The sequence below is a fragment of the Corapipo altera genome, unplaced genomic scaffold (genome assembly GCF_003945725.1).
Source record: "Corapipo altera isolate COAL_440 unplaced genomic scaffold, ASM394572v1 45, whole genome shotgun sequence".
Taxonomy (NCBI): domain Eukaryota; kingdom Metazoa; phylum Chordata; class Aves; order Passeriformes; family Pipridae; genus Corapipo; species Corapipo altera.
This window is the reverse complement of record NW_020884877.1, coordinates 10,231,193-10,254,550: the sequence shown is the minus strand read 5'-3', so window position 1 is coordinate 10,254,550 and position 23,358 is coordinate 10,231,193. Positions and strand designations below refer to the sequence as shown.

General features: G+C 35.7%; 1 protein-coding gene across 1 annotated transcript in view; it reads left to right on the top strand.

Moving 5' to 3' along the window:
- Positions 1 to 23,358, top strand: part of ITGA4 (integrin subunit alpha 4) — a 35,555-nt gene that overhangs the window by 6,667 nt on the left and 5,530 nt on the right. The window contains exons 3-22 of the mRNA XM_027637244.1: positions 584 to 690; positions 785 to 914; positions 2,262 to 2,329; positions 2,959 to 3,088; positions 6,512 to 6,597; positions 6,934 to 6,993; positions 7,087 to 7,224; positions 8,243 to 8,354; positions 10,282 to 10,376; positions 10,696 to 10,786; positions 11,843 to 11,888; positions 12,269 to 12,423; positions 13,614 to 13,768; positions 16,943 to 17,092; positions 18,372 to 18,448; positions 20,705 to 20,855; positions 21,566 to 21,664; positions 22,094 to 22,173; positions 22,516 to 22,602; positions 23,205 to 23,295. Coding sequence (XP_027493045.1) covers positions 584 to 690; positions 785 to 914; positions 2,262 to 2,329; positions 2,959 to 3,088; positions 6,512 to 6,597; positions 6,934 to 6,993; positions 7,087 to 7,224; positions 8,243 to 8,354; positions 10,282 to 10,376; positions 10,696 to 10,786; positions 11,843 to 11,888; positions 12,269 to 12,423; positions 13,614 to 13,768; positions 16,943 to 17,092; positions 18,372 to 18,448; positions 20,705 to 20,855; positions 21,566 to 21,664; positions 22,094 to 22,173; positions 22,516 to 22,602; positions 23,205 to 23,295 — 2,108 coding nt within the window. The remainder of the gene's footprint in view (positions 1 to 583; positions 691 to 784; positions 915 to 2,261; positions 2,330 to 2,958; positions 3,089 to 6,511; positions 6,598 to 6,933; positions 6,994 to 7,086; positions 7,225 to 8,242; positions 8,355 to 10,281; positions 10,377 to 10,695; positions 10,787 to 11,842; positions 11,889 to 12,268; positions 12,424 to 13,613; positions 13,769 to 16,942; positions 17,093 to 18,371; positions 18,449 to 20,704; positions 20,856 to 21,565; positions 21,665 to 22,093; positions 22,174 to 22,515; positions 22,603 to 23,204; positions 23,296 to 23,358) is intronic.

The following is a 23,358-nucleotide window of genomic DNA, read 5'->3' as shown; positions in this document are numbered from 1 at the left end:
TATGTTCTCTAACATTTTAAAAAACTACTCTCCTTAAGAACAAACACGAAGAGCTGGTGCTAAGTAATTGCAACAGTGCAAGAAGTACACAGGACATACATATGTAATGATCTGACATCACCAGTAGACATTGTAGTTATACACCCTTTATTTGACAACCATTAGCAGTAGAGATTGTTTTAAGGTCTGCTTCCAATAGAAACATAGTTGGATAGATGCTTGCTTTAGGCTAGATTTTAGGTAGCACTCGTGGGTATTACGTGTGTTACTTATGAATTTTTGGGCTGAAGAACACTTACAAACCAACCCTTTACCAAAATTGAATGTAATGTCACTTTCTATCTTCATAATGATCCTCACTACTAATCTGTCTTGTTCAGAACCAGTATGATCCCTTTGGCTATGTGCAATTGTACCTTTGTTCAAGAAGAAAGTAAAACGTCTACATGACCTATGTAAGACAGAGACAAAAGATCACATCCACCAAATCCAAGTTATTGCAATGTCCCCATGGAGTTCTCATACTTACCACATGGCTCTTCACCTTGTCCCTCTGCTCAGAGCATTGGTCTTTGTATCCTAGGCGACCCCAGAGGAGAGCCCTGTGGGAAGACTTGTTTGGAAGAGCGTGATAATCAGTGGCTGGGTGTCAGCTTGTCAAGGCAGCCAAAAGAAAATGGATCTATCGTTGTATGTATTAACCACTGGATCTGCGTGTCTGTCGGACTGCATTCACCTTCCTTATGCTTCTGTGTCAAATGTCATGTTTGTTTTATATCCATAGGCTTGTGGACATAGATGGAAAAATGTATTTTACGTGAAAAATGAACACAAGCTCCCACACGGTATTTGTTTTGCCATCTCTTCTGACTTTCGAACTGAACTGAGCAGAAGAATATGCCCCTGCTATATCGGTAAGCAGAATGCTTGGATCCTTTCATGGGGAAGGGTGAGATGTATAATTGGATGATGCGGAGTTTGGGAAGAGCACGTGTTGCTGTGAGCAGGCATTCTGCAGCAAACGTTTGACGATTGAGTTCTGATGATATGAGCCCAGCTTATGATGCAAATTTATTACCAAGATGTTTATCACTTCAAGAAAAGCTGCTTTCAACAGGCAAAAAATTAGTTGAAGCAGGGCATCGGAATACTGGCTCCCTGGACTGGATCACTGAAGGACATGCCCTTCTCAAAAACAGGCCAGTAGAGGTCATCCTCCCTTCCTTTACTCTCATCATTTGTGTTCTCTGCTCAGGAGAGTCACACAGCAGAGCAGCAGAAATACCTGCAAGCGATTGTTGCCATCTGCTCCTTAGCCTTTGATACAAAGATGCTGTGGTGCCTCCTCACAGTGCATGTCCCTGTTCCTTACTTGCCTTCTGGCGAGGATGCTGCTGTGGCATGAGACCTTCAGTGGTCCTTCCTCTGAAGATTTCAGGGCCAGAGTAAGAGTCAAGACCTGAAGATATCAAGTGACTTCATCCCTGCCTTCCCTTTCTCTACCTCTCATCCAGGAGAACGATCTCATGACCCTGTGCCTTGCCAATGCAAGGATCAACTGATAATCTGGGCTTTCTGTGCAGACAGAGTAATGCCATCAAATGTCCCACTGCTGGCTTTGGAGACTGTTACATGCATTGGTGAAATCATGCTTTTGTCTTTGGAGACTTTAGGTGTACAAATCCATGCAGGAGATGAAGGGAACCCTGATGGAAGGCAGTTAGCAAAGAATTGCAGGAAAACAGAACTGGGAGAGAGTGTTGGATGTAAACAGAACTGCTAAGGATGATAGATACCAATATGTCTAAGACAACCATAACACAAGCCCTTCATGTCACTAGGGGAGCATCAGGGCAACTCCTATGAAGATACATAAGCCTGTCAGTCAGATTACACCTATATTACAGAGTGGAAGAGTTCAGTTTATCCAGATATGGTGCTCAAACTATTAGTGCTGTTTCATTCAATTTTAAAAGAAAGGTATAGTCTTTAAAGTCACAATATTTCAAAGGCAGGTGTGATCAAGTGCTACATAGTGCTTTGAGTTTGTTACAATACTATATTGCAGCTAAAGGCTCTAGTGGAAACTAGTGGTTTTAGTTTTCTTATGCAATTGAAAACCAACTTCTTTTTTTTTTTTGCGGGAGGGAGCGGGGGAGGTTTTTGTTTTCTAAGTTGTCTCAAATTCTGTTGAAGACCTGGTAAAAAGGTCTGAAACTACATGCTTCTCATCCTTTTTAATATTTCTTGCCCATTCACAGATTTTGCACGAAAGTTTGGAGAAAACTATGGGTCATGCCAGGCTGGAATTTCTAGTTTTTATATTGAGGTGTGTGCTAAAGATACCAAACTTCTCTCTATTTATATATTTATTTATCTCTATACATATATTAAAGTGTACATGTAAATGCAAACATCAACACTGTCTTTTATTGTGGGAGGGAAAAATCATGTTTCTAATGTCTTTTAAATTGAACATTGTTAAGATTTGTAAATAAGACCTTTACTTTTTATTCCCAAGAATACTTTTATATCGTGCTAAATCCAAAGTTACTTTTCATCTGGAAAAAGAGCATGTGTATAGCAGAGCATGAAGTTTTATTATTCTCTTTAGTCTGTTTGACGTAATATTAACACTCAATGCTTACATTCTTGCTTTACAGAGTCATATTCTATATTATTTAATCTTCATTCCACCCTAAGATTATAATTTTGAAAAAACTCTTTTGAGAAGAGAATATCCTGTTTGTTGCTCTGTTTTGTTGTCACAGCTCAAAGCTTTTAATAACTATATTTTTAGAAAGTCTGGAAAATATTGTCTGTAATCTAGTGGTGAACCCCAGCACTGAGCCAGATGCATCTCAAAAGGAGATCTAAAGAAAAGCACTTGATTTGTTTTGCTTATTTTCCTGAATATTTAAATGTCAATAACATGGCTTTGTTTTACTTTTCTTTTAGGACTTAATCATAATGGGAGCCCCTGGATCCTTTTATTGGACTGGTTCTGTTTTTGTATACAATACAACTGCGAATACAATCCATGCTTATACAGATTCAAATAACCAAGTGAAATTTGGCAGTTATCTAGGTACTTAAAATATGTTATGCTTTACAAAAATATAAGCTAAAGAGATGGTCTTGAAGTGAGTGCACAGTGATTTTCAGTACTTTCATTATTAATCCCAGAAGTGACAGTTCTAAAAATGTTCTGATTTTGTTAAATATTATTTTATTATAAGACTTCCTCTCTGTTCTTTTTACAAGGAAACTTCTCAAACATTGGATTTCTGTTATTATCATCTCTCCACTGAATTTTAATCATTTCTTGATTTAGAAAGTAGAGATATGCTTCTGCTTAGCAATGGTTTGCACTTCACTCTTATGTCTGAAATGCTGCCACAGACTTTCATGGAAAAAGACAATGATTTCACATATACCAGAAATATGGCAAGTTTGTTACAGTGAAAGCTGCAAGCAATCCTTAATTGCATTGTCAGTAAGGGGAAATATGCTATGATCTTTAGAGACAAACTTGCCTGCAATTGTGATTTTTTTTCTTTTTTGTTCCAACTCTGTCTTGGTCTGGATATGTGGGAAGGCAAACCTTATCTATGAATGTCTGCAAAGAAGGCCATGAGGTGCCTACTCATGTACCTATATCCAAGTAATTAGCTGAATTTAGTGCTACCATTTGGAAAGGTTTATGCCAAAAACCATCAGCAGCTTCAGTCTTCTCACTACACACTAAGAAAAGCTCATCTGTCCTTCCTAAACTCCTGAGCAATGGTATTTTTGCTTGTGACCATTGCACTTTCCCATTCATAGATCCGGTTCTCATGAATAAATATTTCCTGTTTCTAATTCCACTCCTTTGACAATAGGAAGTAGGCATATGTTATGAAATAGCCATTATGAAATACAAAATGGCTAACTAACACTTCAGAATTCAGTACTGAGCCTTGCAAAGGCTGCAGATGGACTCTGCAGAAAAGTCAAACAAAAGAGGTGCTGGGTGGTCAAAGGTAATCAGACACGCAGATCTCCAGGGTCAACCAGTAGCATTTCTAACCTTTCATAGGACAAACAAAAAACTTCAGAGAACGCTTGCTTCAGCTTTCCAGTAACAGCAAAAAAAATACTGCACCTGTTAGGGGAAAAAAAGCTCATTCCAGATTTCTGCTCCTACAAGTATAAGAATGAGAATTTCTGTAATGAATGAGTCAAATCATTGATAGCCAGAAGCCAGATACAGGCAAATGGGTATAGGCTTGTATAAGGACTGTGCTGGGGAGAGTGTAACGAAGGCCTTTGTGCACATCTAATGTCTCTCCATGTTTCCTTGGCTATCCAGGGTCTGAAATCAGCTGGAGTTTGTTTCACTAATACTTCTCTAGTGACCTGGTACATGTTGGCTCAGCAGAGCCCTGTGCCTTTTAAACTTTCACTTTCTATATGAAAGTGAAGAAAGGGGCCATTAGCTCATCTGTGTGTGTCTAGAGCAGCAGCTGTGATAAACCTTAAATTCTGCATTGTTTCATGCTACTTCAGCCACTGCTTTGTTCCCTCATAATAATACATAATGTGGTTAAAAGAACATAAAGGTACATTCCTTCCTCTCCCTCAGGTTTTGTTCTGTTCCATCTTTGTAATTATTGAAGGCAAAAATCTCTTCAGGGCTAATTCTGTTACCAACATTTTTTTTTTTTTTAAATCTGAGTTTACTTCTACCTTAAATAGTGAATAAAAATATCCCTACCAAGTGGTGGAAGTATATTATGATGAAACTGTAATTCAAGCACATGACTAGACATAATTATCTACTTATTCTATCCTTCTTTTGGCAAGGACTGAGAAGCTTGGCATCTTTATTTACATGTTTTCATTAAACTATCAAAAAATAATAATTAAGAAACTAGAGACTGCAGGAAGTGCAAAAGCATCATAACATTTTCCATAAGTTGTTTATGTACCAGACAAGTGAAAAAAGAAGGAAGTGAGAAAGAGAAGCTGGTAATACATAACTCTTGGTAGTATTTCCTTGACTACTTCAGAGTATCTTGGAGATTAATAACTGATGTCTTTAAAAGGAATTATGTAAGTCAGTCAGTCTTATAAATCAGCTGAACTTGGTGAAAGAGTAATCTTAGGCACTTAACAAACTGCCTTAAAGAAATCACAAAGTAAAAGACAGTTTCTTTTAGGAATCTGAGAATGGCAAATGACATTACCATTACTAAGTTTGTCAGTTTTCTGAAAAAAGGAGAGAATTTTTGAGTTGTAAATAAAATTTCATTTATCTGTGCTATTAAATGGTCAATTATGTGATTTTTGCCTGCCTCCCACCAAACATTTTAATACCATTAAATAAAAGTGAGGACTATGTAAATATGGTAAATTTTTTGTCTCTTTGGTGCTTTTTTTTTTTTAAGCTCTTAAGAATGTTTACACTTCAGCAGAACCAAAATAACTAGAAAATAAATGTCAGAGGAGGTAAATTAAGGTTCATCCACTTAAGCTTCATTTTTTGTTAAATAAATAAAAATTAGATGTTGACCTTTAAATGATAAATTGCTTTGTTCACCTCTTTTAGCTTAAAATATGAAAAGAAAAAGATCTCTTAATGAGAACTTGAATTCTATACAGTTATCTTCACAGATGAAGATTCAAGGCTTGTTGCTATCCGATCCAAGATGATTTTTCTAGTTTCTCTACATGCTGTGAAAATCAGCAGTCATTCAGTAAATGCAAGAGTAGCAGAATATGTTAACTGTCTTACCAGTTTCAACTTATCTGTAATGTATTCTGGAAAAAGTAAGGATAACTTGGGCAGCTACAGGTTGAGGTGTTAGCCTTCCTTTTGCAATTCCATGTCTGGATGTCTGCACCAAAATATGGTCCTGTTTAGGATCTGTCTACACATACAGTGATGCTTTGTTACGTAGATTCATTTACAAAAGCTGATGTAATGTTTTCTTAATATATAATCAGGCTTTTGCTCCACTTTATTCCTGACATTTTCATGTGTATGTCTGCAGTGCTCTGTGTGTGTGTACGTGCACATGCGTATGAGCAGCACTACATTTAATTTTGCTGCAGTCCGGTTACGATAGTCAGAGTAACAATTGAATCAAGTGTTTCCACAATGCAGTGAATGGACTTTTGATCAGTTTTATTTGTATTACAATATGGACTCACTGAACAATTGCAGAATATGCATTACCAGAAGGTGTTTGCAATTTACTGGCTTTTAAAGTATGGCAGATAATTGGGTTCCTGGGGAAAAAATAAGTGTTTCTGGCACTTGTTTCTGCTTGCTGAAACTTAATGTTTGTATTAACCTTTTGCTTTTGTTTCAAAAACTTTCTTTTCTGTTTTCATTGCTGATTTACATGAGGTCTGAATGTCAGACTCACAGTAATCTGTGGTGTTGACAGCTTTTATGTGGCATGCTCCCACTTTTTTTTGTCTACAGAGCATTTCCAGTACTGAATAGTTTATTTCTAATTTACAGGATATGCTGTTGGAGCTGGACATTTTCTGACACCAGACAGTACAGAAGTAATTGGAGGGGCTCCCCAACAGGAACAGACTGGTAAAGTAAGGGATTGTCTATACTACTGGTTTGAAGAATATAGCCCCACAAAACCACACATGATTTTCCAACTTGGATTAACATATTAAAGACAAGTATCCAATAGATTTGACTTCTCACTGGGAGAAAAGTTAAAGAGGGAATTAGGGTAAACAATTTAGATAACAATGATGTGAACTATGGTGTTAAAGAAAGGTACAGATAGGAAATAGTAAATAGCTGTAGCTTGTGATATTGTGTGTTGCTTTGCTGATTCTCTAGCACGTGCTGTAGAGAAAGCAGAGGGAAATATTTCAGATTATAGTTTGCTGAACTCCACTTGTATTTTCTTTTCATTTTAGGCCTACATTTTTAGCATTGAGAGGCAACTAAACATTCTATTTGAACTAAGAGGTAAAAAGGTAAATATTTCCTACTACCTTTCTGCACCTTGTAACTTCTAGCACATCTTCATCAAAATTCAAAAATAGTAATGATTTCTTGCTTGCACACAGCTTGGTTCTTACTTTGGAGCTGCAGTTTGTGCTGTGGACCTGAATTCAGATGGCCTCTCAGACTTGCTAGTTGGTGCTCCAATGCAAAGTACCGTCAGAGAAGAAGGAAGAGTTTATGTCTATATTAATTCAGGTTCTGTAAGTATTTTGTCTTAGAAACACATGGCAACACAGCCATTTTAATATAAGAGGCTAAGAAGAGATTTCCTCTCTATTATCATACAATATTTCAAGATACAGGAAAAACAGTTGTAGAACTGTGATGACAACCCCAGCAGGAGTGTGTAGCCTACCCGCAAAGGCCAGCGGTGTCAGCTGTAACGCAGTTACTTACAGTAGTGTTAGAACTGAAGGCAGGCTGGGTTTGTTTCCCAGAAGCTTCAGGGGGTGACAGCCTGTCCCTGCAGCCCCTTTACAAGCTCTCCTCCATTACTGTGCTTCCACTGAACCGGCATGAGAAGGGCAACTTTTTAAGTACTTTAGAAACAAACAAGGAATGAAAAATTTGCATGCAGTTTCTGGTACCAGTCAGGAAAGAGAATGGTAGTCCTCTGTTTTGCACATGAAGTAACTGGACAGATCATGCATTAGAATTAGCTTCTTTTTAGTCTTTCTAAGAGTTTAGAAGTGACAGTGTAATCACTATTTTTGTGTGCTTTTGAATTTGTCTGGCTTTCCAAATTTTATCTTCATGTCTTATTTTCCTTCCTTTTCACACTAATACGTATTTATTCTCTTATGCTTGCTATTAACCTTTTCTTAACTTTTTCTTACAGGGTCACTAGAGGATACCTAAAACTCACTAAGGCACATACAATGGCTCTGAAGCAGCTGCTGTTTACTACCTTTTTAGCACTCGCAGTTTTCTCAGAGCAGTAAGGCTCTGTATTTTGATATAAGCTTGCTGCTGTTAACAGCACCTGTTAACAGGTGTTTGCTGTGGGAACACATTGGTGTTCCCTTTCTTAAAGAGCAACTTATTCTTTATTATTCTTACACTAAATACTGTGAAATATCTTTGATAATGCTTGCTTCTACCCCAAGGAGTTTGGTAGGATGATACATTGGGAATCAAGGCAGCTTTAACATTTTGAGTAATGTTCCAGGTCACCTGGAAGATGCTCTGTAATGTGCCATTGACTCTGTTTTCCTTCAGGAAGCAAAGATGGTTGAACTGAACATAGAGCTCAGCGGGAGTGACTCATACGCAGCGAGGTTTGGAGAGTCCATAGCCAACCTAGGAGACATAGATAATGATGGTTTTGAAGGTAAGAATACAAAGAAAACCCCTTGGATTTCATTCTCTTAGATCAGTGGACTGTCATGATAGATAGGAGGATTTTGGAAGTCTCAAAATAATTTAAGTTTGGGGCTTGACCTTTTTTTTCTGACTTGAAATATAGCTGCTTCACAGTCAATGATGTGTAATACCAAGAATTATATTCTGTCTCTTTAATGAAGAGCATGAGTCTCTAATTTTTGGTGCTGGACCTCAAAACTAATCCTGTTTTAGATATCTGAGACAAAGGTTAGGGAACAATTTGGCAATTTTGTAACATCATAAATAAAAATTACACATTGAGTCTAGATCTGCTTCTGTGTCACCAATAAGAAGTACCAAATATATGGGGATATTGAAAAAAATCTTCAAGCTGGGAGACTATTGTGGAACTACTTCCCAGTTAAGACCTCAGGTGACTCATGAATTGCCTAGTATGTGCTCCCAGAGAACTGAAAACAAAGGGAATGACATCAATAACCATGCCCCAATACGGAAATCATAGTCTTATACACAGGTTTCAGGTTTTGTCCCAAAACATTTGCATTCTGCAAAAGAAAACTGAATCCCTATATAGGGCTGGAGAACAGAGAAGTAAGATCAAATTAATAGCAGCATAGCAAAGTAGATATATGACACAGAATATAACATAAAATGGGCATCCTAAAACTGCAGGGGAGGTGGAGCAAACAAGTCAATTAGGTTTCGAAGGGAGCAAAAACATTGAAAATAAAAAGTGGACATAATGTTGAGAGTGGCAGTAGGAAAAGAAATTTTGTAAGAAAAAAAGATGGAAGCAAAATATATAGGGAAATTGGGTGCTAGAAACCAATTTTATGTAGTAAGTAATACAAAAGAACAGCAGAGTGAACTTCTGAATGATCTAAACCATCAGTATCAGCCCTGTGAAGACAATGGGATGTGTGTTGCTGTAGAATCTGACCTCCTCAAGAACGTGTATGTTATTTTAATAGGCACAAGTTGACTGTACTAGTTTCATCACACCAGTAGAGAGACATAACATATTTTGTGTGTTGTAGTCACCACAGTAAGGGTTCAGTCAAAGAAACGTTCAATAAAACCAAATAGTCAGAGCTTTGCTTTTCTTGTGATTTTGGTTTGGTGCAGTATACAGTATTTCTGATTTGCAGATAGTTCAGTTTTGCTTATTTGTAAATGCAAGTTCACAGTTATTAATAGTGACTTTCAAGATGGTGTAATTCATCTGCCTCTCCCTCCACTGTTTGGTCAACAACCTCTGGCTCTTTGAACCATGGGAGTTTTTGGTAAGGGCTGTTGAGGTGGATTGGTTGGTGGGTAGGTTCATTCAGTTTGTTGCGAATTGCCACACCCCTCTGGGATTAAATCATCCAGACATAAAACAAACCAGCTACCTTCACTTTCTCCCTAAATGCCTTTCCAAGCCTGTTATCTACCGTTATGGACATTTCATTAAAAAATTAATGGTTCATTTCAAGCAGCGTAATAAAAGTACTTCTTGTGTTTTAGTGATTTAATCCATGTGGGATGAGCAAGAAAATCATCACAGTACCATGAATACAAGGCTTTTTTTTCCTTTTTTTTTTTTTTAAAGACCATTATAATTTCAGCTATTTTCATGGTAGCCTTTACACTTTTTAAAGGTCAAAATAAGTATTGCTAGAAACAGACTTTGTCTTGAACAAAATAGCTGTATTTGACTCTTGTTTTCCAGAAAAATAGCAATTCAGGTAGAGTCAGACTACTGAGCTGCTCTGTATTGTTTTTGTTTTCTTTGTATCTATGTTCAGCACTATTTTTGAATTCAGTCAAGTAAATTTGGTCTGACATTGCATGCATCATGATTTGCATTCCTTTAACCATTCTTTGTTCATATTTCCTACTCAGCTGATCATTGCTAAATTGTTTTTCCACAGATGTGGCAATTGGGGCTCCGCATGAAGATAATCTAAAAGGGGCTATTTATATTTACAATGGCAGGGAAGATGGAATAACACCATCATTTTCACAGGTATGCTTTTTCAATGAAAAATAATCAATCCAGAAAAAAGTAAGTTTAAATCCGAGAGGGTGTTCCCTTCATTTAACACTATGACCACCTGAAGTACTGTAAAAGACTTCAGAAAATTTTTACATAATCTGTGATTTCCAGTCATAATATAACTCTAGGAGAGAAGTAAATTGGGTTTGGGGCTTTAGACAGGGTTTATGGGACTTAACATTTGTAGGAATTGAGGAAACACATAATTGCCTTCAGCAGTTGGGATAACATTGTAGCTCAGAGATTAGCTTTCCAAGAATAATTTTGTCTTTTACCTTTTCCTCCTCAGAGAATACAAGGACATCAAGTCAGTAATTCTTTAAGCATGTTTGGACAATCCATAGCAAGTGGCATTGATGCAGATAACAATGGATATCAAGGTAAATTAAACAATGTTCTTTATTTTTCATTTTTAAAAGAGTAGAGATTCATAGGGAACAACACTACTGTGCTACTTGATACTTTTAACAGAAGCAAGATCTGTTATTAAGACAACATGTCACATCTTGTATTTTGGAAACAAAAAAGAAGAGGTAAAACTGAGGCCAAGCAGTCAATTTTAACGGTCATCTAACTATTATTTAAGGACTGAGAACAATGCAATAGTAAGATTGTAGTGCACAAGAGGAAGAAAAACATAATTTTTATTTTTAAAGCAACTATCTCATCTGCTAATGTCACGATGAGCTGGTTTGGGCACTGGAAGCATATTTCTTCGGCAGATTAGTGTGCCAACCTAAGTATATTACTGGCCTTCACATAGTCTGGATTTTTCCTTGATTCTGTGTGAACAACTTGTTAACCCCTCTTAGGGCTCATGGCATTGAATAAGACCTTTGTAGAGTTGTTGTGGGCACAACATGGTAGTGTTAATTTGGTGTTTAGAGTCATCTGACAATTCACTTTTGCTACCTCATTTGATAGGTGTGTATATATACCGTGTATATTTCTTTCCTTGTCGCATTAATAGGTTTCAGGTAGTTTGGAATAAATTAAGTAATTTTTTCTCTTTCTCTCTATGTATAATTTCATGCATATAATATACATAAGCAATTATTTTTTTATACATATATAACTATATGTGTGTGTGTATGTGTATAGCAATATTGAATATCTGGATTAGAAAGAAGGCAAGTGCCTCCTATTTAGCTGAATTGTCCTTCAGTATCAGCCACTTAAACATGGAATAGAAATCAAATCATAACATTATCAATATCTGGAAGTCCAGTAAATGAGCATGCAGTGTTAATGGACAGTGGACAAGTATTTCAGGAATCATTGTCTGGACCTTTGAATATCAGCATATCCCTTCTTATAAATAAAGGGCAAATGGTGTTTTAATGCTGACCAAAAGGTGAAAATGCTATAAAATGCTTGTACCTGAGAAGTAATTCTTGTTGACAAATTATGCTTATTGATACATTTTTTTTGTACAGATGTAGCAGTTGGTGCATTTTTCTCTGATTCTGCTGTGGTGCTGAGGTGAGATGACTACGTTTCAGTGCCTTGGAAGACCATACAGTTTAACTCTGTTTTTTAGTGTAGTTTAGTAAAACTCAGTAGTATAATTTAACCTCATTATATTCTTATTGATGTCTTGAACTTCAGTCATTAGGCTCTAGAATGCTCTACAAATCAAACATTTAAGTAAACACCTTGAAGAAAATGAAAATATCATTCTGAAACTTCTTGAGGCAAAAAATAATGCACATAGAACTATTTGAAGCTATCTAAAAAATGCAGATAGCTTAAAAATGATTGTAAAATATAAAAATAGATTGTCAAAAATGGTTAGTTTTGCACAGATTGTGTAAGCTATTTCTGAACATTATTTGTGAGCATTTACTCTTTTCTGTTCTTAGAACAAAACCAGTGATAATTGTTGAAGCTTCTTTAAGACATCCTAATTCAATAAATCGAACTAATTTGAACTGCATGGAAAATGACCAGCCTGCCACCTGTATGAATTTGAAGATATGCTTTACCTATAGAGGACGAGAGGTACCTGGTTATATTGGTAAGCTACTGGGAAAAAAAAACAGTATATGTATTCAATATAAATGCACCTATTTCCAGAATAATGCTACTGGTATTTAGTAGACCATTAATCTGAGTTCAGAATAAAATGAAAAGTTGAGATGTCCTCTAAAAGCAGCCCTCCCAGGCATGGACCAAACCATATGGGACTGCTGTGGGATGCAGACTTCCACTTAGCAATAGAGAGAAGACAGTTCCTTCCTAAAGTAGTTCAAGCACCTGATCATACCATATGAAAGAGATGGAGTCCCACCAAAATTACTGAAAAATATATCTTGTATTATCTTTTATATAATGCCTGTTTTGCTTGTGACAAAAAACAGTATTGCTTGAAGCAATATCTATCAGAAGAATATTCATGGTGAATTTATTTAAGATAATTTACAATCTAAATTTGACTATTGCCTGGGTGCTTTTAACCTACTTGTCGTGTGCTATTTGTAAACTGCAAACAGCCCTGCAAATACATGGAATATAAAATTAAATTGTTTAACTCTTCTGTGTGAGACCATAAAATATCCTTTAGGAACATGTTACAGAGAACACATTGCAATGATGAACTGTAGAATTACAAGTACAGATCTTTTGATATTCATATTCATTTTGAAAGATGAGCAGTCAGACTGGATCACACTTGCTGGACTTGGACATGAGACTCTTCAACTTCAGTAAAAAAACTAGCAAAAATTGTAGATAATCTAACTCAACTTTTGGCAAATATTAAGTAAAAGATCAGCAATGCTCTGCAACTTATTTGCAATTTGCTATCATAGCAATTCGTGCTAACTTAGAAGAAACTGTGAAGTTCAACAATATTTGTCAGTGTTTGTTTACCTACCAGTTTGTTGTAATTTGTCAAGTAACTGAGGAAGTGGGTTTTCTTTAAATAGATTCTGGTAGAAAACTATAAATATAACCTGATAAAACTATTCCTGATGTAGAAGCATGTATCAGGGAACAGTCATGAAGCAATCAATTTTCAGAGTATGAGAAGCTTTCATTGGGTATGGATTTATGTCAGAGCATTTTTAAGCAGAACGTTTTAAAATGGATGTTACAGAACATACTTGAGGAAGTGAGTCAGAAGATGTAATTTCTGGCATAAATTCATGAAAGTAAGAACACCTAAAGATTTTACAATCTTTATTTTCCCTGGGTTTTATTTTGCAGTATTGCTTTATAATCTGAGTGTTGATGTGACCAGAAAAGAGGATACACAAGCAAGGTTCTATTTTTCTTCCAACGGAACATCTGATACAATCTCAGGAAAAGTAAAGATTTATAGCAAGAATACTGCCTGCAAAGATCATCCAGCATTTATGAGGGTAATGTAATTTTTAGTGTGTATTGTCCTGTAAATCCTTTGGTCTCCTTTGAAAAGCGTACCTGCTGCAAAGAACCTTATTTTGTTTACAATTGAATCACATAATTTTGAAAGTAAAATATTTGTGTTCATAACTTCCACATTTATTGTATACTAATTCTGATGCTTTCTCAGCTTTCTGTAGAGAAGTCAGAGAGTCTGCCATCTCTTATGTTGGTGAGACCGTGCAGAACAATGATAATTACAGTGATGAAGTAGGACTTGAGCATTCTTGACATTTTCCACCATTTTTTATGAATGACAGATCATACAGTGAGGCTGTTTTGGAGCAACCAAGAAGATACAGTGTAACATGCATGTTTTGAATGTTTCTGATGGAACTTTCCTATGAATTCCTTAGTGCAAAATCTTAAAACTTGTGATTTTTATTATGTTTTGTCATTTGTAACTATTTCAAAGAACACATGTATGCTCTTGCTCCCATTTTTACTGTAAGAAGTTAAGGTAGACTCAACTAATAACAAAAGAGCCTATCCCTGATCCATAGGAAGTAAAATGAAGGCAATTGCTAGAAAACAGTCTATAGTTCAAGGTTTATAGTGTGGTCTGTTTTGTGAATTGGTTGCAAGGAGCCGAAGTCTAGCTGGGTGTGAAGAAGAGCACTTGCTTGGGATTGTTTGGTTGGTTTTTTTTTCCTCCAAGGGATGCAACACTCACCAAGGGGAATATTCATATAAACTAAAGATGGAAAAGGGCAGGAAGAGCACTCGTGACAGTTTCAATAATGAATTTAGATCTGAACAATATGGAGAATGTGCACTGTGCTGAAAAAAATGATCTCTCTACTCTTCTGCTTACAAATGTGAAGCCTGCACAGATATGTCTTTCTCCTGGATGAGTTTTGTAGTGAACACGGTTACAGTTCTCCGTCTGTGAAGGTGTAGAGGCAACTTTGTTGTAGAAGAAATCTGCTGGTAGAAGTGCTTCAGAAGAGAAGCCACTGAGGTAGAAGTGCTGCCAGAGCACTGGGCGTTCAGCAGGAGGCTGTTGGAGACCTTCAGGGTGTCAGCTGGCCAGGGAGGCCTGTACTCACACCAGTAACAGAGATGGCACCAGATGCTGAGCAGCTGGAAGTTGGCTCTTGGTTTCAGAAGTAGAGTTCGATCCAACAGCAACCATCCTTTCAAACTGAGTATGATAGTGACTTAGAAATAAGTTCTTAAGAATCTAGTCAGTAAGATCTTAACTGCAAAGTAGTCCCAAAGTCACTGTTGCCCTGGAGGGATTGAACTGTTATATTCATGCTTGATGTATCCCTCTGAAAGATGAATGAGGGACTTGTCTTGAAAGTGGAAAAAAACCCTGAAATCAGGACAAGGGTGTAATATTTTTAAGGCCATTCAATGGAGAAGGAAGAGTAAAAGTGATTAATTCTGTCAAACATCTTAGAAGCTTGTGTATTCCAACAAAATTTTGGAGGATAAATGGGAAGAACTTGGAAATCCTAAATCACAACAAACAATAAAAACGAATGGGCAAAAAGGAACCACATTTCATTAAACTTAGAAAAAAATAGACTTATTTCCTCTAAGACCTTATCTAAGGGGGGAAAGAATTCTTTAAAGAAATACTAAGGACAGGGATTATTTAGATGTAAGGGGAAACAAGGGTAATAAAATAATAGACTAGTTTGCCCAGCCTTTTCTTTAAAATCCTCAAGGTAGCAATTCTGTGACCTTTTGAAACAAACATCTCTCAGAGTGACTGATGCAGTTGATCCTGCACAGAGGCTGGAAAATAGACTTAATTTTCTCCAGCTACAAAAAAACCTGCAGGGAAAAATCCTTCCATGTATTTTTCTTCTTTCTTCCTTTCACTTACTTTTTGTTTATGACACCATTAGAAGCCAATTCTTTACAATAAAGCTTCTGGGTAGAAAGGAAAGGTTATGTTGTCTACTGGAAAATTGCCCAGATGCATCTCAACTGGTAGTTGTACCTAAGTGAATGTTTCTTACAGGAGCAGTGGAAAATTGCCACTTACTTACAAGAGTTTTGTAAACTAAGAGAGATCTGATTGACAGCCAACCTTGTACAGATTGCTGTACCAGCATCAGAGGCATTTGTGTAGGAGGAAGGAATTGATTTGGCTCATCACTTCCTATAGTCTATCATTAGTATTTTTTTGTCCATAAAATTCAATTTTCTTCTTAGTTCTTAATTAATAGCATTATAAGCATCTCCTTCCACCCACTGAAGCTCCTAAAGTTAAGTAAGTGTGAATGTCTGTCAAGTACAGTCCTTGCAAGAGACAATACAAATTTTATGTATTTTGAGTAAAGGCTAATTAATAGCTAATTAGTATAATGGAAGTAATATAAAGCAGATGCAGAGAAGACCTTGTGGAAAATTATTATGAATTAGATAATATGCAGTTTTGGTAACGCAAGCTTGCAGCTAAGAATTAAAGTAGTACCCATGTGGAGGGACAGTCAGTGTCTATGTATCCCCTACACTTAGGGAATAATTTAATCAGGTTTGCTATTGCTAGTACTTGGTGCTTCAAGCTGTTCAGTTTTCACAAGTAGGTAGTTTGGACTCTGATCTGCAACATTCCTATGCAGCCAAGGCTTCATTTACAAAACAGTCATTTATTGAGGGGTTCCATCTTTTTTAGCACAGAATGAGAAATAAAGAGGCATAAAAATAAAATTCAGTCAAGCCCTGATTCAATGGTACCATTGGACAACTCCTTTTGATTTCATACAGAAATACCCACAGGTTTTGTCTGGCATTATCCCACTGCTTGACTTTCTCCATTTTAGCCAACTCTTCCCTATTTTTCTGCTTGGGCAGTACAGCATTTCATAGGTGTGTAAGGCAGTTTTATTGACAGAAGTAGGTTCACTATTCAATAAGATTTCTCATAACAGAAGAATCTTCCATTCTGAAATGCCTGATGCTGTCATTGAACAGATTATGCTTTTCTGTGTTTCTGATTACCTCCTTCAGCAACAGAGATGTCTGGAAAAGTATATGAGCCGTATGGAATTATTTTACATGTGAAAAAAAAGTGTTGCTGTTTTAGTTAGTTCTAGGCAACCTTATAACTTTAAAACATAAGCATACATGTCTTGTCTTATATGATTAACTCATTAGGTTTCCAATTTTCATAGAAAGATGTAAGGGATATCTTGACTCCTGTATATGTTGAAGCAAGTTATCGTCTGGGGCATCATATTCTACAGAAAAGAAATGCTCAAGAATTTTCACCACTTCAACCTGTTCTTCAACGGAGGAAGGAAAAAGATATTATAAAAAGCAAGGTTAGTGTATAAGTTCTCTTTTTTTTCTATGTAGTAAGTAAATATTTGTGTTTTAGTCTTCAGTTAAAAATGCTTCAGAGATCCATGGCATGCATTTTCCAGGAATGCATTTTCCAGACCCACACCTAGTGCCTTGATCTTAATTAATAAACCACAATGCTAAAAAAATGCCTAATTTTTTGCTAAAAAATGGTTACAGAACTTGTATACGATCTGTATTATGGTTTAAAAATAAATAAAAGGTATATGCTGAGAAGTTGCCTGAATATATAATACTGTATACCTCAGATCACACATGTATGAAATTCACTCTTTGAAATATGCATTCTTTTACAGCTACACTGTATGAGTCACTTTCCAGTATAAAACAGTCCTTTCAAATTAATTCTGTGTTAAATACACAGTATCATATTGGTATTAATCTTGAAGTCTTTTGACAATGTTGCTGAAATATTAGTTCTTTGAAGGTATTGCAAGTTTTCAGACACAGTCTGAGGGGAGAACAAAAGAGTATATTCTGTATCCTTTCATAAATATGAAATTAACTTTCCCCCCCCAAAAGAAACTTATTAAGTGTTAATAGACTTTGACTTTAGCAAAAACCAGAATGCACTGAATTTTCAACTACCAAATGGTCATAAACACATTATGACTTTTCACAAATAGTAACCTTCATGTAATTAAGATACAGTTGACCATCAGAACTTTTGAGAGATGTGAAAGCTTCTTTTATATGGCACGCTTTACCTTTTCATCTTCATTCAAAATTTTATTTTAGTGACCTCAGAATTATAGAGAATAAAGAGGGTGTTGTTGAATATAGTGACATAAACATGCTCTATAGCAGCACACTGATAACCAAGGCACAGACACATGCAACTTATGGTGTCGCTACTCTCATCAAACCTTTCTGACAATATGATAAGTAAAGGTTGTGTAAAGAAAATCTTATGTTGAAGGAGAGACTGCACAGACATCAGTTCTGGATCTTTTAAAATGCTCTGCTCTCTTTATGTACTACTTTTAAAAATTTGTCTGAACGTTCACCCACTGGTTTTACTTTAAGACACTTATTCTGGAAAGCCTCTCTCTCCACTGTTACTCTGGATGCACAGAATGGTAAATCATAGATTCATGGAATTGCTTTTTAGGAGTAAGAGCTATCAGACACTTCCAAATACTTAATTACTAGATGATAGGTTTCTTTCTGTTAAATACTCTTACTGAATAATACACTGAAGTGCCTTTTTTCTTTTTTTTTTTAATTTGGCTTTTACAGTTTATTTTTGCACGACATTGCTCCCAAGAAAATTGCTCTGCTGACTTAAGAGTTTCTGGAAAAGTTGTTTTTCCAAAGTAAGTATAATGTAGCTTTCACTGTTTTGAGAATGATTCAGTAAGATTTTATCTAAATTATTCCTTAGTCTTTTATATATAAATAACATGAATTTGCAAAAGTAGACTGTGGGCTCCCTGAGAAAATACAAGGATTAGAGCTGTGTTTAGTTGAAGAATATTTTTAAATCATAAATCTTCCAGGAAATGTAACAGAAATCTATATAATCGAAGAACTGTTACTACATATATAGAAGATTTTATAGCTCAACATACATCTTCTTCCCAAAAACATAGATAACTGGGCTAAGATACACTGCACAAAGCACACTCAATATGCAGAGATCATAACTACTGTTAAATTGACAAACTATTGGTTATTTCTGCTGGTCTTCTGAAGATATTGTATTTGCACTGTACAAAGTCTCAATCAGTATAAAACTGAAGATGTAATATTCTTAAATAAATGAGGAAAAAGAACCACTTAATTATTTTAAGTTATATTTTATCATCACAACGTTTTTCTTTACTGACTATTGTATTTCAAAGTAAGAAATGTGGGGTTTTGGTGTGCAAAAAAGAAATTGTACCTGTTGTGAATCTGAGCTAATTAGGTGTTTGTTTCTTGTGTAATTTATCACTTTTAAAGTTGATTCTACTTGAATCGAAATACTAGGTTGAACAACCTAAAATGACACTGAAAGATGATGACAATCATATAATGCTGATTAATCACACCTGTGTGATCCTGAGCACAAGCTTTTTCATATTCATAGATTTCCGAGTAAGATAAGTATCTTTCTGCCTACTTTAACACATGGCTCGTAGCATGAGTCATAAGCCCTTTAATTTTCTTAGGCTGGATGGTTATTTTATTTGAATGCTCATAAACTTTTCAGAAAGAAAGATTGTGCAGCATTTTCATTCAGGAAATTAGTATTGCAGTTTTGAAAGTACTTCAAAACTCAAAGAAAGGAAAACAGATTACAACAAACCTGCTTGACATTAGGTACTAGTAGCAGATTTGCAGTGTAAATAAATAGTCTAAATATCTTGATAAAGTGTGAAGTATCACCTTAAATTACCTTGTGCCCCTAGAATCTCGATTAAAAACTAGTTAGCTGTGAAGCATTAATTTATTTTGTCTAGACAGAATGCATTCATTATCATTGAAGAGCAGAGCAAACACTTCTGGTTTTAAAAGAATGAAATCAAGTAGGGGTGGCAATGTAATGCTTTACTTACTGAGTTATGAGTCTTCATATATACACTATCATGTTTTGTTTAAATTGCTTAGATTTTGGCCTGGTCTGTAAATTTCTAGTCTGCATCATGCATTTTTTAATGAAGAATGAAATATGATTACCAGGGAAAAGCTCTAGTTCAGCTTTGTTGTAGTCCCAGATGTGCACCTGGTGCTTTTGTGTACTTGTGTGTTAAGCTGGGAGGCATCTTTGTGACAGCATATTGTTAATGAGCTTGGCTTTAACACATATAAGAGGACCTAATGGTAGACATATAACTAGTAAAACAATGTTAAAATTTAACCTAAACTTGACAAGCTACCGAAATGTTAACATTGTGTTTTTCTTCAATTCGCTTTTGTCTTGGAACCTATCTGCTTATGCAGTGCTTTTGCCTTCTGTTGCTTTTCTCAGTGCCAGCTTCTTTCCCAAAGGTGTTCAGTGACTAATGCTTTGGTTTCAAGCCAGAATATCTGATAAATGTCTATTTCTAGGCAGCCTTTCTACAAGTCTTAATTAAACTTTAATGTCAAGCTGAAGTTTACTTTTGGCCCCCCATAGGATGTCTGTACTTGTAACATGATTATAGAACATCACATAGATCATAAGCTAGGCATGTTCACTTGCCCTCTTTGTGATGAGTTTCATATTAACTGAATCCTATATCTTGAGTGCAAAGAGTGAATTATGAAATAATGTCTGACAGTACTGTAGCAGTGGTACATTGCTATTCTGGTCTGTAAAGGGAAGGACTGATCTTGTAAAGGCCAGAGGCACAACTGGGCTGATAACAATTTTCTTGCTCTCGCATTAACCACTTTAAAAGGTACAGTACTGGGGTTATACCAGTACCAACACCATCTTATAACTGGTGTAGTACCCTCAGTTACAAAAGTAAAACTTTTCTTTACATCTCCAACAGAGCTTTGTCAGAACCAGCCGAAAGTAATTAAAAGGGCAGCAAAGGAAAATTTTTGCAAACAAGCTGTATATAGAATTACTTTTCATTTATATGATAATAATTTTTTTTCAGGCCTCATGATAAGAAAACATATCTTGTTGTTGGAAGTATGAAGACTTTATTGTTGAACGTTTCTCTGCTTAATGTTGGAGATGATGCATATGAAACTATCCTCCACATTCAAATCCCTAAAGGTCTTTATTTCATTCGAGTTTTAGAATTGGTAAGAAAAAAAAATCCCTCAAAGAGTAATCCTTTGGTATTTTTCTTTCTCAGTTAGGCATTTTTCAAATTATGTTTATGGATTGTTGAGCTTTTTTAGATACTGACAACCCACACACACATCCCCTCCTGCCAAAAAAAGCTGACAAAACACCAGTTTTTAAGTTCTCAGAATTGTAGCTACCTAAATCAAGTGCAATTTAATTAATTCAGTGACTTAAATAATTTCAGTAACAACTTGAATAATAAAAAAGATGTTTATAAATGTATTTCAGGATGTTATGGCTTCTTTTTGTCTGATGATCATGTTTTCACTGATCACGAAGATCTCATTGAATCTGCCCTCTTCACAAATACACAGGCTTGTAAAAGGTCACAAAACGAACTGTACTCTTTCTGCCCTTAAAAATAACTGTTGTCTTTGTAGAATCCCCTTGATCCACCTTTCTGAGGCTGGCTTTTAACACGAGCCTTAGCTTCACTATAAGCAAGCAGCAGATAAAGTAACCAGATACAGTAATCCATATAAAATGTTATGTTAAAGTGGTTGTGAATGATATGAATGTCCTGTATATTTGTATCAGTGAAATAACAAATGTGTAGTTCAGGAAAATATAAAGCACCCAATTTCAGTGTGTGCATGTAATTTTAAATATCTGGGAAAAAAACTGTTTTTTTTTTTAATGACTAATCATTTGTCCTTTATTTTAGGAAGAAAAACAGATACATTGTGATGTGTTAGATAAAGAAATTCATGCAGTAAAACTTGAGTGCAGTGTTGGTTATTTATATGTAGATCAAAAATCAAAGGTAAGCAATGTGTGAAATTCCTAGCTTTAGAAACACCCTAAATATGTTATGAGGATTTATGATGGAGGAAAAAAAAACCCTTGTTTTTCAGAGTCTCTTCTTCATTCTCAACTAACATCTTTTATCATGTTGGTGTCTGTATCCCTCCTGTTACTTTTAAAATTATTTGCTTAAACCGTTGCTGGAATAATTCATTAAGGGACAACAATGTATTATGTATCAACCAATTGTGCTTGGGTTCTAGACAAGTGAGCTGACTAAGACTACAGACATATATGTTAGATCAATAGAAAGAGAGTAGAAGACACAAAAATCAAGTGTTTCTTAGTTCTGAATTTTTTTAGAGCAGGAAATTATAAATTAGTTTAATCAAATACTTTTATTTAAACTGTCTTATGATATATAAGCAAAATTTTGTTTGTTCTACAGCTGGATTATAGTTTCCTCTTGGATGCAAGCTCCTTTACCAGAGCAGAGGAGGACCTCAACATCATCATTAATGCTACCTGGTAAAGTCTAATAAAAATTACTCAATGAAAAATACTACTAGCTATGGAAAACAGACTAGGGAACACTGGAAGGACTTAGCAAAGCACAATTGCAATAAAGTACAGTGGTTGCATATCTGTAGAGCAAGAGAAATTATCCAAAAAACCAGGTAATAGATATTTAAATAATGAGCAGCTTTCTGCCTGTATAAAATGTGGGGATTTTTGTCTGACATGTTGTTAGCAATCAAATATTTTGGGTTTTATAAGCTGCAATGTCTCTTTAGTATTAGTTTACAGAAATAATGCATAGCATATGATGATGCCTTCAATACAGATTTTTCTCTCATTGTATTTTTATAGTAAAAATGAAGATGGGAACATGTTGCTGGATAACTCTCTAACTTTAGCTATACCTCTAAAATATGAGATTGAGTTAAATACTCATGGGTAAGTCAGCTGTTGGCATACCTGCACATCTGTAGAACTGTTGTCTTGTTACTGTTCTAAATTCACTAAGTTTTTAAGCAGAAGGTGATGTAGCTGAAAAATCCTGGGAATGACATGGCACAGCTATCCTGGGGTCTGACCCATGTACTTCTAAGATTTTGTTTCCACAATTCTGAGATGAGACCCCCTTGGTATCTATGGTGCTTCAAACTTGTCTCTTAACAGACTAATATTTTTTTAAAAAGAGGGTTTGGGTTTTTTTATATAAAGAGATATTTAATAAGAGCATAGCAGATCCTCAGCTTCCTTGCTTAACATGGACCATATTCTGAATTTGTTGTGGGGCATTCATGGAGCATAGTGTTGGGATTTTGGGATTTATGAATTTTTCTGATTCATCTGCCTTTTTAAGAGGGAAGAGTAAAAATGCGGATAATTCTTACTCCAAAGGTAGAGGATTTCTCCTCTGTGTTCCTACCTTTACTCAAATGCAAACTTGGGTATTTTCTTTGAACCAATCTTACTGGAGGTAACATGGAACAGGAGGTTATGGTAAGGATATACAGCAATTCCATTAATTAACAACTTCTAAACCATTGTAGGTTTGTGTCACCAGCTCTGTTTGTTTATGGAACAGAAGAGAAAGATTCACCAGTCACATGTATGAAGGAGAATATCAACTTCACTTTCCATGTAAGAATTTTCCCTTGTAAATCCTGTCATCCTTGTTTTGAAGGTTAATGCTTAGTGTATCTA